The sequence below is a fragment of the Cygnus atratus genome, chromosome 6, assembly GCF_013377495.2.
Source record: "Cygnus atratus isolate AKBS03 ecotype Queensland, Australia chromosome 6, CAtr_DNAZoo_HiC_assembly, whole genome shotgun sequence".
NCBI classification, from domain to species: domain Eukaryota; kingdom Metazoa; phylum Chordata; class Aves; order Anseriformes; family Anatidae; genus Cygnus; species Cygnus atratus.
Window position 1 is genome coordinate 30,289,185 of NC_066367.1, and position 18,898 is coordinate 30,308,082.

Here is an 18,898-nt window from a genome sequence, read left to right on the forward strand (position 1 = left end):
ATTCACCACCGAACGCTACTGGTGGGAGCGAACGTGCCCAGGTGAAGGGGAGGAGGCGCTGGGGATGAGGACCAGGGGAGCACTGATGGGCAAAGAGCTAGGGACGGGGGCAACGGTGCCCTCCTGGGAAGGGGGACAGAGCCCACATCTCTGCTGGAGGGAGGGGTGGGCTCACCAGCAGGGAGGATGCTCTGGCTGGCCCATCGCTGCTGCCAGACACCCTGCTTCCCCTGGGGAACCATTCCCAGGGCAGCTCAGGAGGGGTGAAAATTGGGGTGGCAGCCTATGGGCACCCTTTCCTCCTGTCCTGAGCTGCCTGGCCCTGCCACCTCCCCGGCCCCTCAGCTCCCTGCTGCCCCGGGCAGGTCCTGCTGCCTGGTGTGACCCGTGCTGGGGGCTGTCCCCCTCCCGGTCCAGCTGCAGCTGAGATGAGATCACCCTAACCAAGCCGGCCCTCCCTGCACACCTCTCCTGCTCCTTCCCCGCTCTGCTCGCTCCTGGGGCTTGCTCCTCACCCACCTGCCATCCCCCTGCCCAGGCGCTGCCTTTGAGGAGGGGGGTGCTGAGGGACGCTTGGGGGTGTCCCTTCTCCAGCGTGCCCCGGTGGGACAGCCTGGTGCGGTGCCAGGGAGTGGGGCAGAGCCCCCTAAGGACACCGAGCGGAGGGCGGTGCGGGGATGCCAGGCTCGGCCAAGGGACCCCCGGGGCCGTGCAGGTGGGCAGGTGGCGGGGGGGCACCGCGAGGCAGGGCCGTGCCGAGCACGGCGGGGGGAAGGGGCGAGCCGCGGGCACTGCCCGGTGCCCGGAGGATGCCCGGAGCCGTGCCCGTGCCCACGCCGTGCCCGTGGCTGCGCGCAGGGCGCCGCGCTTGGCATCCCGGAGTCCCCCCGCCCGGCCCGCCCTGTCCGTCCCCCCGGGCTCCGGTTTCCCTGTCGGAGGCAGATGCTTTCGCAGCCCTGTCCCTCCTCCTCCTTCTGCGGAGCAGCCTCCGCGCCGCGCTCCAGCCGCCCGGAGGTGCCTGCCCAGCCCAGCCCGGCCCGGCCCGGCACGGCCCGGCCCCGCCGGCCCCGGGCTGGCGGAGGGAGGCAGCGGGCACCCAGCCGCGGGGCCCCGGCCAGCCCCGCCGCCCTCCTCGGGGGGGCTCGGAGGGGGCTCGGCTCTCCTAGCTGCCCCCCAGCCCCTGGCAGGATGTTGCCCCCCTCCCGGACCCAGCTGGGGCTCTTCTTCATCCTCCTCTGCCCCGCCAACATCATCGGGCTCTGGTGGTGAGTAAGGGCATCCCGGGGGCGGGCGCGACGTGGGCGCCGGGGTCCCGAGCCCTTCAGGGGTGGTCCCGGCTCGGGGACCGAGCCCCTGCACCCCTGACACCCCGACGGTGGGGACCGGGGCTCGCCGGGGGGGCAGAGCCAGCCTGGGGGTGCACACCGGGTGGGTTCGGGCTCCCCCGGGGCACCCAAGCGTGCTGGAGACTGGTGGGGGGCAGAGGGCTGAGGGGGGGCCCCTGGGGCACCCCGATACCGCAGAAAGAGCCGCAGCCCCCCCGCCGCCCTACAAGCCCGCCGCCCGGCGGGGTTGTGTGCTTGTGGGGCGGGGAGGGGGAGCGGGGGCCTCCAGACCCCTCCAATAAGTCAACTTTAATTAAAAGCCCGAGGGTCCCCACGGCGTCCCCTCCCGAGCGGTGCCCTGGCCGCGGCGGGGACAAAACCCCTGTTTGTAATGGTGCCTTCATCAAAGGCAGGGACAGTGCTCTGCAGGATCCCGGAGGGGGTGGGGGATTCATTACAGGCGCAGAGCTGGGACCCAGCCTTGGAAAGCCCAGGTATCTGTCGAAACATGAACTATTTAAATCTATTAAGAATTTCACCCAGCCTGTCTTTATCCGGTTTTAAGTGCTTAGATTCCAGCTCCCCGGCGTGCCGTCCGGGCTATCATTCATTATCTGAGGCTATTCGTCTCCACATTGTCACACTCTTTTGACCCCTAAAATAAAGCTCTCCGTAAGCCTTTCCCCTCCCGTTCCCCCGCCCGCCCGGCAGTGATTTATTCCGCGGCTCCATCCCCTTCTCCAGCCCCGGCTGCGGGGACGTGGGGCGAAAGGGGGGCCTGGGTGGCTACAAATGGTGCCCTCGCCGTCGGCGTGGCACCGGCCGGGTTCGTGGGGAAGGGGTTAACGTGGCTCTGAGCGGGGTCGCCCTGCCGGGCAGGGTGCGTGCCGGGGGTCCCTCGCTCCCCGCCGCTCGCCTCCGGTCATCTGCGCCATCCCGGGGCACGGTCCCTCCCGCTGGCTGAGAGCTGCGTTCTTTTTCCTTGGCTAATTCTCAGCCCGCTGCTTTGCGCACGCAAAGGCTGTCCCTTCGGCCGCCCCTGCCGTCCTTGCCCCGGTCCCACCGACACCCACCCGGCGCCCCCCTCGTCCCCAAGCTCGCGTCCCGCACCCCAGCTGTGGGGCGGCGGTGGCACCAGCCCACGGACGGAGCGGCTGGGGGGAAGAAGGAGCTCGCTTTGCCCTCAGTTTCGGGGCGGGTGGATGGGGCCAGCACGGGCAGGGCGCTCCGAGCCACGTCTCACCCCAAGCACGGGTCCCGCTGGTGCTGCGACTGTGCCCTGCGTGTGCTGGCAGCGCCGGCTTGGGGAGATTAGAAGGATTTGGCAGAGGAGGGCAAGGGGTCAAACTTGTTTTTTCTTCCCTTAAAAAAGAAAGAGAAAAGGAACCTTTAATTTAAGAATAATAGGCAGCTGCAAGCAGTGTGGCCGAATGCGCCGGGCAGCGCAGGGGGGTCACCGGTGCGCACGGGCTTTGCCCAGGGTGAGCGAGCCCGGGGGAGGCGAAGCCCACCAAAGGGATGTGCCTGGCTTCCCAGGACGGGGCAGGTGGCTGATTCACGAGACGCTTCCCCCGGGCAGAGCTCGGGTCTCCTGCCCTGCTGAGATCATCCAGCACGTCCAGGGAGCTCTTCTCATGTGGGGGAGAGCCCCGGAGCTGCCGGCCCTGGCAGCAGGCTCCGGGCAGGCACCTTCCCACGCACCTGCTGCCGTGACCCGGCCACCTCCCAGGCGGGGGCTGCGTCCTGGTGCAGCTGTGCCTGGGCTCCTGGAGCACCCAGGGCATGGTAGCAGTGGTAGAGCCCTCCCTTGCTGTCCCTGTCACCGATGCACGGGGGTCTCGGTGGCGTGCCTTTGTGTTTCTCCGTCTTTGCACGCTCGCCTGGCTGCAAGGTGCTGCAGGGGCACCCGTGGGTGCTTATCCAAGGGGCACGTTCCCCCGGGCAGGGAAGGAAGGGCTTCGCCCACCCCTCTGCCTGGCCCACCTGCGGGCGCAGTGGAGGGGGGTGCAGGGGCCGCCCGTTCGAGGTGCTTTTTCCCATTCTGGTGACAAATAACGTGTGAGAGCGGCATGGCGGGGCGGCTCGCGGGTCCATCTGCTCCGACAGACAGGTGCTGGTTTGGTGCGATGTCAGAGGAGGAACATTATGTGTTCCTGATGGTTTCATAGCCTGAGAAAGAGCGCCTTCGCTGCAGCGGGGTGTCCCCAGACGGGTCACTGGGGATCCAGTCACCCTCATCCTCCACCCCCTGAGCCCCTGTGTTGGAGTCGAGGCAGAGGGACAGAGGGATGGACGCGTGCCTTCCCGTGGCAGAAGGGAGTGCCGATGGGGAAGATGGGCTGCTCACGTGCTGCAGGTCCCTTGGCTTGCACCAGGCTGCAGGGAGTCAGCTCCCCTTGCTCACACCACCCCTGTAAAATCTGTTTCTTCCTCCTCCCTCCATTTTTTCATGTTTGTCAGCCAGCTCCTTGATTCCTCCCTGAACAGGACAGCTGGGGATGATTTTGGGCTCCCAGAACAGCAGGGACATAGGCAAACCTGGTGTCTGGGGAGCCCCAAGCATGTTCGGGGCAGGATTTGGGCTGAGATGGTTTGTGGCCGTGTCCCTTGGTCAGCTCAGGCATTGCACCATATCTGGCTGTCCCTTGCCACTCACACTGACGTGTGTCCCCATGCGCACCCTCTGTCCCACGTGCCACCCTGCTCCCATGCTTGCTGGTGTAGTCCCAAAGCTCCCACTGCCCCGCAGCCCCCCAGCCCAGCCAGGTTGTGCTTACCGGAGCGGAGGCACCTTGGGGACGGGGTGAGCAGAGTAAGGAGATGGAAGAACCAACCTCAACGTCAGAGCAAGGGGGAAAATCATGCCCAGCACCTGCAACGACATAGATCAACCCTCCCTGCCCCTGCGCCCATCCCCACCCAGCCGGCAGGTCTCAGCGTGGCTCCTCCAGACGGGGAGGACCCACCCTCTAGCACCCATGGGCTCCCTTTGCTGCACCCTGGCTCCCAGTTCCACTCCCCCCAGAGCCACCCCAGCTCGGGTCTCACCCTCCACCGGCCTCCCCTTTTCCCCCGCCGCCCCGACCAGCACCCACAGCACCACGAAGCACGGCCGAGCCTGTAAGGGCAGGCTGCTGGCTGGCATGCCCTTGGCTGAGCCGTGAGTCACCCGCCGTCCCGCTGACCCACACCCGCCACCCCACAGCCCCCAGGGTGCCCACGGGCTGTCCCGGGCATGCCCCGGCCCCGGCTGCCCCGGCACGGGCAGCACCATGCAGGCAGCAGAGCGCTGCCGGGGGCGGGGGGGGAGCCCTGCCCCGTGGCACGCTCTGGGGCAGCCACGCTGGGTCTTCCAAAAGGAAAATGTTTCAGCCTAGCATGAAAACGCTCAGCCTAGCGTGGCCCCGCAGCCAGCAGGTCCCTGCCGTGCAAGAGCTTCCTTCCCTGGGGCAGCTTTCCACAGATTTGCATCCCGTCCCTGCCCCTGATGCCCCGAGGAGAGCAGGGAAGGGGTGCCGCAGCTCTGCCCGACCCATGGGATTTCCAGCTCCCGTGATGCCCCCGGCACTGCTCAGCAGCCAAGCCCTGGCTGTGCCCCCCAGGCTGGTGACTTGCTGCTTACTCACCCCGCCATGCTCCTCCTGCTGGGCTTTCAGCACCCCCCCAACCCTCCCGGGTCAGTAACCCAGCTCCAGGCACCCATGCACATCCCCAGGGGAGGAGCCGGGCGCTCGCAGGGCATCTGTGTGGGGAAGAAGGGAAGGTGGGCCGGGGAAAACCCATGTCCCCCCCTCACCCTGTTTGCACAGCTTGGAAGGAGACGGGCATGGGGTGAAGGTTTGGCTCCTGGCTGAGATTTCCTTGCAGGACTGCCCCTGCGTGTGAGCTGGGGGTTGGTGGTTGTGGCTTGTGAGGTGATGGAGCAATGGGGTGGTGGGGATGGGGTCTGCAGGGTTACCCGTCCCCCCAGGGATTTGCCGGCAGCTCAGCCCTACAGGGCTCACATCCTACAGATCTTGCCTCTCCAAACAGGTGGAGAAACACCTCTGGGCTCAGGGGGGGGGCTGGGCACCCTGGGGTGCTGTGTCCTCCCAGCTGAAGGCATCCAGAGGCAGGGATGGAGACCTGGCTGCGAGGTGAGCCGTGCCTTCGCTACCCCACAGCAGGGCCCCCCACTTTTCCAAGCAAGCTGCAGGAGATCACGTCATCCTGCACGCTGAAACCCAGGGCATGGCCAGCAACCTCTGCTAGGACACGTCCCAGCCTTGGAGCACATCTCTGCGACCCTGCTCCGAACAGCTCGCAGCCCGCACCGGCACGTGGGCAGGGTGGCACCAGGCTGCTGGGCTGGGAATGTGAGCTTTAGGGGAGGGATGGGGATCAGGGGAGCCGAGCACATCGCTGGGGTGCGTCTGAATTTCTCTGAAGCAAGGAGCTGAGGCACGGGTGTGAGGGCAGCCTCCAGCCGGGGGATTTAACACGACCCAGGAGCGGGAGGCTCTAACACCCGCACCCTCCTCCAGGGCTGCCTCTCCCTCCTGCACAGCCCGTCTCATTCGGGTCTGCTTTCCTGGCCCATCCTGGCAAAGTGCACGTGAAGGCTGACCACCCTCTTCCCCAGCAGCTCCGCCAGCCCCCTCCATCGCCTCCCTGCAAGCTGGGACCCTTGTGCTCCGTCCCCTGGCCAGGAGAAGCCCTGCGCCATGCCACCTGGGGAGCCCCGGGGGTGCTGGGGCTTTGTGCCAGGCTCCTTTTGGTTGGGAACTGGAGTGGAGGCTCAGTGACCCCGGGCTGAGCCAGAAAAGCTGGGCGTTACGTCTTACGAGCCCCCGGCTCTGCTGTGCTTGCACCGAAAGCTGCAGCTCTGCCTCCCGGCGCATCGCTGGACGTGGGCTTCAGGAGCTGACGGTGTGGCAGCAGCTGGGTGGCGGGGGTGAGGATTTGTAGGGCAGGTCCAGGTCCTCTTCAGTGCCTCAGTTTCCCCTTTTCACAGTGGGGGCAGACCCCATTTCAGGAGGCTGCGACCCCCCGGGCACCGTTTCGGCTGCGGGCGCAGCGATGCTGCGGAGAGGCTGCAGGGCTGGGGTGCCCTGGGCGGGCTGGGGGGGCCACTCTGGCGACCCAGCTCCATCACCAGGGCAGGGGGAGGAGTGCCCGGCAGCAGAGGTGGGGCACCTTAATTGTAGATGCGGGAGGCCTTGGAGCAGGACAAGCTCAGGCAGATCTGGGCCCCGCGCCGGAGCCCTTGCCAAAGCAGTAGCAGTTTGGCAGCATTTTTCTTGCCCTTGTCTCCCCCCCCCCCCCCAACCTCCCCCCCCCCGATCCTACAAAGCAAAAACAGCTCTCGGGCTCCCGGCAGCCTCCCCTCGCGAGAAAGCAGAGCCCAGCGGAAATTAATATCGCGCGGGGCTTAGGCAGCCCACCCCACAGCCGGGCCGGGGTGGGGACCCCCGCAGTGCCGCCAGCCCCCAGCCCTCCGGGGCCGAGCTCTCCCCGTCCTGCCGGCCCGTCTGATCCGGGGTGAGCCGCAGTTCAGCATTTGATCTGAGGGCCTGAGGGCTCGCGCATCGTTTTTATAAGAAGTACAAAGAGTCCTCTCTTAATGAAAGTCCCGGCCCGGCTCCCCTGCTTCCCCACCCTGCCCCATCAGCCAGCCAAGCGGCCCTGGCCCTGTCGCAGCCCGGCACGGAGGCGGCGATGCCCGTGAGGACAGTGTGGTATGGGATACGGGGCAGGCTGGTAGAGTCCCAGATGCCTCAGTTTCCCAATCCTCTGGGGTGTTGGGGACACTTGGGGCTGTTTCTGGCATCAGGGAGGGCTTCGGGTCCCCCGGTGCTTCCCCGGCTGCTCACCCCTTTGCAGCGTGACGTGTCAGCACGGGGATACTGGGCTGCGGGGGACAAATGAAGCTGCGTGCTCCCCAGCAGTGCTTTCCTCAGTCCCCTGCGGGAGGCCACCTTTCCAGGCTCTGCATCTCTTTAATCCTTCAAACCCCCAGCCAAAGCATCAGGGCTCCTTTTCCAGGCTGAGAGGATACATCCTCCCAAACCCTGCCTCCCTCGCAGACGTGTCCAGCAGGGATGTTCCCGGCCCGGCCCCATCCCTGCTCATCCCAGGGGGAGCTCAGGGCGAGCAGCGAGGGACTGGTTAGCCTGGTCCAGGCTTGGCAGCCTGACGTGGAGCAGGGGGAGCCTGGGAAGGGCTTCGACCTGAGAAGCAGGGGCTAGGAGGGGGGCTCACGGCTCCTGCAGCCTGGCGTCCGCAGCCCGGTGTCCTGAGCACAGCCCCCCAGCTGAGCGGGAGGGAGAGAAAAAAGGAAACCCAGAGCGTACTTACACACAGAGATTTATCTTGTGATTTTCGAGCCCCTGGGGCTTGGCCAGACTATAAAGGCCTGTCTGGGTTTGGAAGCGGCGCTGCAGCTGGTGCTCGGCAGCGAGCGGGGCCACGAGCAGCACAGGCAGCCCTGGTCTGCACCCAAAAACGCGGCCGGGGAACCTCTGCTCCAGGAGGGGACAGCGGCTGCGGCAGGGCTGGCACAGGGGTCCCTCGGTGCCGGGGATGGGACCTTGCTGGCCCTGCTGGCCCAGCCCAGCATCCCTGGCGCAGCGCTGGGAGGCTGGATGAGAGGCTGCTGGCACGCAGCTCGCAGCATCCCTGGGGCAAAGCGGCTCCAGTTTGCACAAGACCCCCCCCCAAAATCCTTGCTTGTAGCCTTAGAGCAGCTGCGCTCTTCCCCTTGCAGCCCTGGCGCATCCCAAACTGCGGGGGGCACGCCGAGTGTGGCAAAGCACGAGGCCAGAGCACAAGGCCGTGCTTGGGGCACGCTGAATTCGGGCAGCCCGGGGCCATGCGCCGGCTGAAGGCACCTTGGCGCTGCAGGATGGGTGGCGTGGGCAGGAAGCTGGCGGCACGCGGCGTGCCTGCCCTCTGCCCGCGGCACCGCTGCGCCAGCGCCCGCCCCGGCACCGGGCAAAACGCGTGGGGGAAGTACAGGAGTTTCTGTAGCCAGCGGCGTGCCGTCGTGCTCAGGCTTTGCCTCGCAGCCCGGAGAGGCAGCACCTCTCTCCAGCTGTGCTGGCGAGGAGCTGGCTCTGGCAGGGCCCCAGCCGGGACTTGCCCTCCCGCACCGGGATCGTCAGGGCTGATGCCGTGCGCATCCCTCCCTCGCCTGCCCGCGGCCCCGTTCCCCGGGGTGGGTGCCTGGGAAGGGGAGGTGAGCGTGGGAGCTGGGGAGGGAGCCTGGCCTGCAGCTCGGGGGCTTTATCTCCAGCAAGGTCTCTGGGCTCATATCCCATGGGGCAAAGCAGAGAGAAAACCCTGAGTTGGGGAGGTGATGCCCGTGGGGTGCCAGGAGCAGCAGCCGCCCTCACTCATGCTGAGGAGCCAGGGCTGTGCCAGGTCAGTGCCAGACCCAAGGAGCAGGCGCTGAGCAGCACAGCGTCTCTGCCACCTCCACAGGGGACACCGCCATCACCCCCAGGGATGTCCCCGAGTGCCTCGGGGTGTACGGGATGCGGCTGGCACTGTCCCGTGGCCCCGCTCCGTCCCCGGGAGCGGGTCTGGCCGTGCCCCGCGCCCGGTCCCCCCGCTCGGGTGCTGGTTTTGCTCTGCTCGCTGTCCCTCCTGCAGGGCAGTGGGGAGCCCCCTGGTCATGGACCCCAACAGCATCTGCCGCAAGACGAAGCGGCTGGCGGGGAAGCAGGCGGAGCTGTGCCAGCTGGAGCCGGAGATCGTGCAGGAGGTGGCCAAGGGCACCAAGCTGGGCGTGCGGGAGTGCCAGTACCAGTTCCGCTTCCGCCGCTGGAACTGCACCAGCCACAGCAAGTACTTCGGCAAGATCCTGCAGCAGGGTAAGGCCGCCTCTTCCCCTGCCTCGCTGCTCCCCAAAAAGCACACCATGCACAGATGTGTGTGTGTGCGCACACGTGTGTGTGTGTGTGTGTGCGCGCGCACAGAGGGGCTTGCTCGGTGCTCCTCCTGAGGTTTTACTGCCGGGACATGTTTCCCCGTGTTGTAATGAAGCAATTAGCGATGCTCCCAGACAGCGCGGGGCTTCACACAGCCCAAGAATGCACCCTCGTCTGGCAGTGATTTACTGCTCCCCCAGGACCCCGCTGCGTGCAGGGGGGAAGGGGCCTGGCGGGGAGGTGGCCCTGGGGAGCTGCTCCTCACCCCACGGGTGCCCAGAGCCTGCAGACCCCTCGTCCTGCCCTTGGAGCAGGGTGGGCACCCTGACATCACCCTTGCATGCACTTCCCATGCCCGAGGGCTTGGGGGGCAGGAGGTGGAGGGGGTGCTAGAAGGTCCTCACTGTCAGGACACTTCCATGGGCACTGCGCTGTGGTGCTGCCCCTGCTCCCACACCAGTCCCTGTGAAGGTCCTGGAGCAAGCCCCGGTCTCCTTGGCCACTGCGTCTCCCTGGCACGCACCAGAAGAGAGCAGGTATGCCCTTCGGTCAGGGTGGCGGTGCCCCGAGGACAGCATTTTGCAATTTTCCTCCTCTTCTCCTCCTCCCTGGAGGGACTGGCAAGGGCAGGGCACCTTGGGCACCCCACAGCTGCGGGCGACGGCCGGGAGCAAAGCTGTGCCCCCAGGGAGACACGGCTCCCCGGGAAACCCTCGCCACAGCCCCTTCAATCCACGGCGGGGTGGCTGGAGGCTGAACTGCCTGCTGCAGGGGGCAGCCGGGGCCGGAGGCGATGCAGCTGCATCAGGCTCCTCTCTCCCAGCGAGGACGCTGCGGTGAGCCCTGGTTCCCCAGAGCCCCGCCGGTGTGGGCACAGCCGTGTCCCCGTCCCTCCCCGTGTGTGCGAGGTGCAGCGTGTCAGGGCGTGCTGGCGTGGGGCAGCTGCGTGTCTGCAGGAGCTGGCAGGGGAGCCGCATCCCCACCCAGGGTGGCACGGGAGCCCTGCCAGCCGCAGGCTTCCCCCCAAGGGCACTGACTGCCCGTGAGGCAGCAGGCAGAGTCCTGGTGGTCCAGGGGCAGGAGGGACAGGGTAGGGGACACCTGCCCCCCGGGTGGCATGGCTGGAAAGGGATGGGTGTGCCCAGTTCCCTTTCCTCCTGCAGACCCCCCCCGGGTTCAGAATGCACTTCAAGGGATGGGGAAACAGCCCTTCTGCAGAGCTGCTGCCCTGACCCCCCCCTCCTCAGCCTGTCCTCGCCACCGCACGGCCCCAGGCCAGCAGTGTCCCACCAGCTGGAGGCAGAGTGACAGTGGCTGGGGACCTGCAGGGCCAGGGGACAACCTGAGAGCTCCTGAGGATGAGGGTGAATGCGTTATATGTGCTCTCACGCCTCTGTATACACACAGATGTGGGCTCAGCACCCTGTGTTGCACGCGCGTGTGCCGCACATCTCCAACACACACGTGCTGCACGTGCGTGGGTCAGGATTTGTGTGGGGCACGGCAGAGCAGTGGGGCTGGGGCTGCTCCGGGCAGGATGAAGCCCCTAAAACCTGCCATAGGGCTGAGGGTAGGGGATGCTCAGCCTCTCTGGCATCAGGAGTGACCCCAGTGACCATCCTGGGGTCCAGCCGGGAGCGTCTCCCCCAGCCCCCTCTGTCCTTCCCTACATGGGCTGCAGACACCCCCCGTCTCCCCTGCCCACCCCCACGCAGGCCGTGCCACCCCCTGTGCCCCGGTCACTCCCTGGGTGTCACCACCCCGGGCCACCCCTGCCCTGGCACCCAGGGGCCCGCCTGGCACAGGGGGGTGCAGGAGCCCCCCGAGCGGGGCGCCGCACCCCCGCTGCCAGAATCCCCCGCTGGCTGCGGCTGCGAGCGGCAGGTCCGGGCAGGGGAAGGATGCTTGGAATTTGTGTCCCGGAGCAGAGAGAGACAGGAGCAAATACTAATAATAAATAATCCTGCAGGGTGGAGGCTGTGCCGGTGCAGGGAGGGGGGGGCAGGCATCGCCCCGTGGCAAAGTGGGTACGGCGGGGAGTGCAGGCAGGACAGCTTCCTCCCTGCCACCCGCCAGAGTGCGTGTGGCACCCGTGGTGTCCCTTGTGGCGCTGCTCTGCTCCCTGGGTGCCACTGGGGAGGGCATTTTGCTGTCTGGGGGGAGGTTGCAGGGTGCTGAGAGGATGCTGTTGGTACAAGCTGGCCACCCAAGCCTCCCTGCCTGCAGCCAGCACCAGCTCCCCGAGCTCCCCTCCTTTACAGGGGGCAGCAAGGGTAGGTATGAGTTTCGGTTTCCCACCGGCAGCCCCTAGGACCTACTCCGGGACGGGCGCATCACCAGGGAGCAGCACCAAGCAGAGGGGAAGGGGAGATCCGAGCCCCCACGGGTGCAGGCGAGGGGGTGCTTTGCTTGCAGAGCCTTAGCCAGAGCTGACCCCGCGTCCCGGTCCTGCTGTTCCCCTGCAGATATCCGGGAGACAGCCTTCGTGTACGCCATCACGGCGGCCGGCGTCAGCCACGCCATCACGCAGGCCTGCAGCATGGGCGAGCTGCTGCAGTGCGGCTGCGAGCTGACCCGCAGCCGGGCCCCCCCCTCGCCCACGGCGGGGCCGGGCACCGAGGGCACGGCCTGGGAGTGGGGGGGCTGCGGGGACGACGTGCAGTTTGGCTACGAGAAGTCCCAGCAGTTCATGGACGCCAAGAGCAAGAAAGGGAAAAACGACATCCGCGCCCTCATCGACCTGCACAACAACGAAGCCGGGCGCTTGGTAAGGGTCCCTGCGCTCCCTGCGGGCGGGATGCAGCACCACCCCAAGCCCCCTGGGTGAAACAGACCCCAACACACTTCAGAAGCCATTCGGAGGTGCTTTGGGAACCCCATATCCCCCCTCAGCACCCTCCCCGGGACCAGGGCAGGGCGGATAGGCTGGGGACGCCGGGCAGGGGTGCGGGTGCCGGGAGGCGACCGGGCTTTCAGCGCCGCCGTCTCTCCGCAGGCGGTGCGCAGCTACATGAGGACAGAGTGCAAATGCCACGGGCTGTCGGGCTCCTGCACCCTGCGGACCTGCTGGCGGAAGATGCCCCATTTCCGCGAGGTGGGGGACCGCCTGCTGGAGCGCTTCAACGGCGCCTTCAAGGTGATGGGGGGCAACGACGGGAAGACCCTCATCCCGGTGGGGGACAACATCAAGCCCCCCGACAAGCAGGACCTCATCTACTCGGCCGACTCGCCCGACTTCTGCTCGGCCAACCGCAAGACGGGCTCGCTGGGCACGCGGGGCCGCGTCTGCAACAGCACGGCCATGGACACGAGCGGCTGCGACCTGCTGTGCTGCGGCCGCGGGCACCGCGACGAGACCGTGGTGCTGGAGGAGAACTGCCTCTGCCGCTTCCACTGGTGCTGCGTGGTGCAGTGCCGCAAGTGCTCCGTCCGCCAGGAGCTCAGCCTCTGTGTCTGACGGCCTCCGCCGCCCCGCTGCCACCCCGCCGGTCCCCACCGGGTGAGGACACTTCGGGGGCCACCCGCCGGGATCGTGCCGCGGGCGCGCTGCAGCCCTGGGACACGGAGAGGTGACCCGGTGGGTCCCGGAGAGCAGGCTGGGCTGGCGGATGGGGAGCCCAGCTCTGCGGGCGGGATGTTCCCGCTGCCTGGGGATACTGCGGGGCTGCCCGGCGTCCCCACGGCCCCTCGGGGGGGTTGCGGGTGCAGAGCTTCCACTAATAAAGCTATTTAAAGCCGGTGTGCTCCAGCGCTTCCTGGGGAGGGCTGGGAAGCGCTGACTGCCATCCCGCGAAGGGGAGCTGTCCCGTCCTGGCCGTGTGTCCAGAGCAGCCTGGTCCCCTCCAGCCCGTGCTCAGCCACACAGCTCATTTTCCATCCTCTCCCTGCTTTTCTCCACGGTGGCGATCTCAGGAGACGAGCATGGATGAGGCCGAGCGCTCTCCTGGCCCAGGCTGGGCGATGCCACACCGTGCCCAGCACCACCGTACCCAAGGCATTTGTGAACCGCAGCCCCTGGTCCCCCCACTCACCTCTCCCCAGGAGGTACCGCCAGCCACCCCGATGCCACGGTGACGGGCTGGGACTTTCTTGAAGGCGTCCCCTATTCTTTTCTCTCCACCTCCAGCCACCTCCGCCGCAGTCCCCGCCGCGGGGGTCTGGCACGGCGAAGCCCCGCGTGGTGCTGGCACCGTGGGGTTGGTGGCATGCGAGGCATTCTCTTGGCATGCTGTGGGCCACGTGCAGCCTCATCTGGCCGGCACGGGGCCAGGCAGGGCTCGGTAACACGATCAGCCCGTACCCTCCTGGGCAAACACGGGGCGAAGAGCAGAAGCGAGAGCGCTGCCAGGCAGGGCAGGAGCGGAGCTCGTGGCGTGGGCGCGCTGCAAGGCGAAGGGGGCTGCGGTGCCCACCGGTGCTGAAAAAAACCACCATGGGTCCCTCCTCGCCCAGCCCTGGCAGCGAGGAGGAAGCAGGGTGCTGGTGAAGCATTAACGTGGCCTGGTGAGCGCTGGGGCGGGAGCCTCTAAATCTGTCAGCTGCAGCTTTAGAGCTGGAAATTCCCTCCTGGCCCGGGGAGAGGGGAGGCACATGGGGCGCCCGGGAACTCCCGGCCATGCGCGTAGGAGCACATCGGTGCGTGTGAGCGGGGCTGGGAGGGTGCGTGCCAAGGTGCCTGTGCGTGCAGGCAGCTCCGTGTGTGTGTGTGCACGCTCAGGTAACACGCTCGTGCATGTTCACCGCTCTACGTGGGCATTTGATCTCGCGTGCGCAACCCTCACTGCGTGTGCAAGCCCCTCGTGTGTGCAAACAGGTTTGCCCGTGTGTCTTCGCACACGTCTACTCACGTGGGACGAATTGTCAGTGTGCTTGGAGGTGACCGTGTCCCCCTGAGTGTCTGTGTGCAAGTGTGTTTGCCTTACTTACTCTGCTCTGCCCCTGCAGCATCCCAGGCTGCGGGCAGTTGTACCGGGGGATGCTGAATCTCCCCGTGAAATGTCGGAGCGCAGGGGCTGTGCCTGGGGCTGGGGGCAACGTTTCCTGCTCCATCCCAGCCACGGCCTTCAGTCAGCTCCTTCTCTGGGCCCTGCCCCAGTTTCCCCACCCTGGGCTGCTGCTGGCTGCATGTGGAGGGCTGGGTCACGGATAAAGCCTGGGCAAGGCAGGTAGCGCTGCGAGCAGGGGATCTGACCTGGGGCCTCTGTGCCGTTGCCAAAGTTACAGCTCCTGGAGGCTGGAAACCACAAAAGCCAAAAACGCGGAGGAAAAGAAGCTGGAAAATGGGGTGAGGGCAGGGGCAAGGGCTTCTGCCACTCGGAGAGAGACACACGGCCGCCGACTGTGGGGTGACTCCTCGGCACCCCCAGGACTTCTCCAAGCACCCTGCCCGGCTGGAGGGGGGACAGCGGCTGGGGGCGTGCTGACCCCTGCCACCGCTCCCACTGGCAGAGATGGACCCATGCCCTGGGACCCCCTCATTTCCCCCCCCCCCCCCCAAGATTCCTAGAAGTCCCCTATCTCTCCAGACCCTTCGGACCCCCTTGGGGACACCCCCCAGACCCCCAGAGCCCCCCCGGGAGCCCGCAGCATCCCCTCTGTCGCCGTGGCAACGCGGGATGCGGGACGGGGCCGCTCTGCGCGGCGCCCCGAGGCCGCCAGGGGGAGCCGGGACCGGCCCGGGGGTGTCCCGGGGGGGGCTTGGGGGAGGGCATGGGGGGGAGCCGGGGGGCGTACGAGGGTGTCCACGGAGGGTACGTACACGTGTGTGCGGCAGTGCGTGTGCACGGGGGCGATGTGTGCCACGGTGCACGAAGAGATGCTGGGGGGTTGTGCAGCCCGGATCCCAGGGCTGGGCAGTTTAAGTTGCAGAACTTACCGAGGGAAAAAGGGAAGTTTATAAAATGTGGGTTAAAACAAAAAAATAAACCCCCAAAAGTCTGTCATGTGAATGGCTTCGTTTTATTTTATTTTATTAATTTTTTTTTTTCAATGGGAAGAGCGCAACTTTCCCCTCAATTGCTCGAGTTGAAAACAGCCGGACAGATTAATTCAGTCAAACTTGGGGAAAAAGAAAATCCCTCTGGACTGAGACCAAAAATAGAATGTTTTTTTCTTTTTTTTTTTTTTGCCAAAAAAAGAAGCTTTTTAGGAAAGTTTGGAGCAACGCGGCTAGGCCCGCGAGGGGGAGGCTGAGAAACCCGGAGAGCGGCTGGGCCGAGGGAAAACTTGAAGGGCAGCACCCGAAACCTCCGGCAAGTTGTGGCCAGGGCTCCTGCCGTGCCAGCCCTGCCCTCCCGGGAGCCCCCCTGTTCTCCCGCGCCCTGCTCCAGGCTTCGCTTTTCCCCAGGGAGCTGCCCTGCTCTGTCCCCGCTCTCTCCGGACGCAGGGACAGATGTCACCCGTGGGGCCCCACCCGTGCCGAGCCGCCCACCGCATCCCAGTGCCCCGTGTCCTCACCCCGGATGGGGACCAGCACCTTCCGCCCATCCCCGGGGCCGCTCATCCTGCCCTGCAGGGCAGAGGCACCCGGAGCACTGATGTGCTTGGCCAGTCCCCGTCCGGTCGCCTCCCTGCCACCCCAGCTCCCGGGGTGGCCCCAGGCTGGGCGCTGGCCCACCAGTCCCCGTGGGGACTCTGGTGACACCCACAGGCTGGTACCCAGATCTCCCCATCCTTACACCTCGCGGAGGGAAGGCAGGAGACACCTGCCAGGTGGGAGTGAGGGAACCTGAAGGATGTGGGTCCGACGGTGCCCAGCACCTCCAGCTGCCTCCATCCCCGCTGCCGGCTGCCGGGAGGAGGAGTGGAGGAGCTCTGCCCCGGCACAAGGATGCTCCTGGGGATGGCCGCATCCTGCTCCTCCGCCCCGATGCGAGGGGCAGCGTGGCCGAGGCAGGGTTCCCGGGGGCTGGCACGCACCCGCCACCCCGTGCCCCGCCAGCTCCCCAGCCCGGGGCAGCCAGGAAGACAGGCCGGGCCGGCCGGGTGGCCGGGCGGTGCGCTCCTGAGTCACGGCGAGCAGACTCGGGCAGGTCGCCGGCCGCGTGCCAGCGGGAGGGCAGCGGTGCTGGGGGCTCCGCTGCCGCCGGTGAGTAACAACGCCGCAAAGGCAGGGGCGCCCCCACCCCGCCCCGAGCCCTGACTCACTCGCGGCCGTGGCTCCGGTCCCGTGGGTGCCGCCGGGCAGGGGCGACGAGGAGATGGTGAATGCTGAGCCGTGTGGGCTCCTTCCTCGCCATCCTCCTCCTCCCAGTGGGACGGCAGGGTCCGTTGCACGGTGCGAGGCAGCAGCCGTGCCCTCCTGTCAGGGCTGGGTGTCAGTCCCGCTGCTGCTCCATCCCTGCCCGTCCTCCAGCTGCCCCATGCTCCTGGTGCTTCTCCTGGTGCTTCTCCTGCACCCCTCTCTGTGCTCGCAGAGCTGCCCCGTCCTCCCACGCCACTAAGAGGCTGCCCTCGGACATCCCAGAGCCCCAGCGAGGTGACCCACCGCTCCAAAGAGTGCCTGGAAGAACCACCATGTGGTTCTCCTGGGTGCACGGCGTGGCGTTGCTTATCCCAAGGCAGGAGGGGCTGAAGGGTTTCCAGAGAAGCTGTGGCTGCCCCATCCCTGGAGGTGCTCAAGGCCAGGCTGGATGGGGCTTTGGGCAACCTGGCCTGACGGGAGGTGTCCCTGCCCACGGCAGGGGGCTGGAATGAGGTGATCTTAAAGGTCCCTCCTGATGGAGATGGCAACACAGGAGCCAGGGGCGCAGGGCCTCTGCGTGGGGTGCCAGGGAGGGTGAGGTGGGCAGCAGCTGGCAGGGTCTGCTCCTGCCTCGGAGGGGGAACGGAGCAGGGGGTGAGTGGGCAGGACGGAGGGAGGGACATGAGGTGCAGAGATGGATGGAGGGACACAAGGATGGAAGGACAGGCTGGAGGGATGGAGAGAGGCAGAGGGACAGCAGCTTCCCCAGCCCCCTGCACAGAGCACACGCTCAGGCACCGTCTGGGTGATGGGGAGGAAAGGCTGCAGCAAAGGTCTCACCCAGCTCTTCCTCAGCCTGGGGGCGTTGCTGGGACCAGGACCCCTCACCTACCCGTGCTGCCTGCACCGAGGCAGTGGGACACAGGGCCGGGCTCCTCCTGGAGTCAGCAGGAGCATGAGGGCGAGAAACCCGCTTTTGGAAGCGGTTATATTGTTAGGGGCTGGAGGAGGATGACAACGTCCCCCCCTCTCCGGTTTGCCTTGGCATTTGTTTGTGTGCGGGATCCCAACGAGCACACAAACATCTGCGCTGCCAGGAACCAGGTGCTGGGATCCCCAGAGCTGCGGGAGACGCTTTCCAGCGGGCAGGAGCCCTGCTGCCACTGGGGGAGCCCCAAGGGGAGTTCCCTGGCCCAGGGCATCGCGCTTGGTCCACATGGACCAGGGTGCTGCCTGTGCCGTGGCCTGGGGAGAAAAGGAGCGCAGGACTGGGGTCTGGGCTGGGAGGAGGCGGGGAGTGCAGGAGCAGTGACCCCATATCAGAGCCCAGTGTGTGTCACCACCACCCCAAGCCCCCTGGTGTGCTCTGTCCAGCACAGACACCGCACCTTACATTGGCCAGTCTGCAGCAAGGGGACAGGCATCCTGTGTCCCCTTTGCTGGCTGGGGGGTCCATACAGCACTACCAGCCTCCTGCGTCACCCCACCAGGGCTGACATCGCCCGCTGGGTGCTGTGGGACCCAGGAGGGCAGCAGCCGCGGGGGCAGTGGGCTGGGAGCAGAGGAGCAGCCAGCAGCCCCACAAAAGGGACCTCGGTGGGGATGCCACCCCCCGGCTCCCAGACTCCCTGCAGTGCGTGGGGGGGGCACAGCACAGCCTTGGGGGCCCAACCCCAGATGGCAACTCATTTCCCAAAGGAAACCCATTTTCCTCCCCGGTGCAAACAGGAACCGACACGCCGGCGGAGCTGGCAGCCCCCGGCAGCAGAGACACGCGGTGCCCACCCGGGGGGAGAGCTCGTTGCCAGCTGCCACCCGGCTGGTGATGGCGTGAGCACCAGCCTGGCGTGGGACGTGGTGGCTGGGGACGCTGGGGAGCTGCGGGGGCACTGCCCGCCTCCCCCCGGCCACCAGCACCAGCTGGCTCCCAGGAGCAGCCCGTGGGCAAGGAGCTGAACGCAGGGGGCCACCACCGCCAGGAAGGGGCTGCACGGGGGCTGGTGGGTTTGTGGAGAGCCCTCCTAACGTTGCTTTTCCAGGGCCACCCTCCTGTCCCCAAGCAGGCAGCCCAGTGCCCGGCTGGGATGGGAGAGGGCATGGTGACAAGGATGCTGGAGCCGGGTCCCGGCTGCTCTCCTAGGAAGGCTTGCGGGGAAACTGAGGCACGGGGCGCTCCAACCCATTTGCCCGCCTGCACAGCCCAGCTCCTGCCAGCCCCGTGCACGTCCCCTGCCACCCCATGCAAACCCCACGACATCTCCTCCTGTGCACCCCCCACACCGTGTGCACACTCACTCCGTGCCCCACATATTTAACCTCTGCCATGCACACTCACCCCACACCCTAAATACTCATCCCACGCCACGTGCACGCTCACCTGTCCCGTGCACACTCGGTCCACGCTGACCACTTACCCCGTGCCCCCGCGCACACTCACCATCAGGCACGCTGTCCGTGCTCCATACACACTCACTCAGCCC

At 66.8% G+C, this 18,898-nt stretch overlaps 1 protein-coding gene across 1 annotated transcript; it reads left to right on the forward strand.

Moving 5' to 3' along the window:
- Positions 1 to 1,188: 1,188 nt before the first annotated feature.
- Positions 1,189 to 12,692, forward strand: WNT6 (Wnt family member 6). The gene is made up of 4 exons (XM_035556113.1): positions 1,189 to 1,265; positions 8,958 to 9,178; positions 11,701 to 12,002; positions 12,231 to 12,692. Exons 1-4 carry the CDS (start codon positions 1,189 to 1,191, stop codon positions 12,690 to 12,692), a joined length of 1,062 nt encoding a protein of 353 aa, XP_035412006.1.
- Positions 12,693 to 18,898: the final 6,206 nt, after the last annotated feature.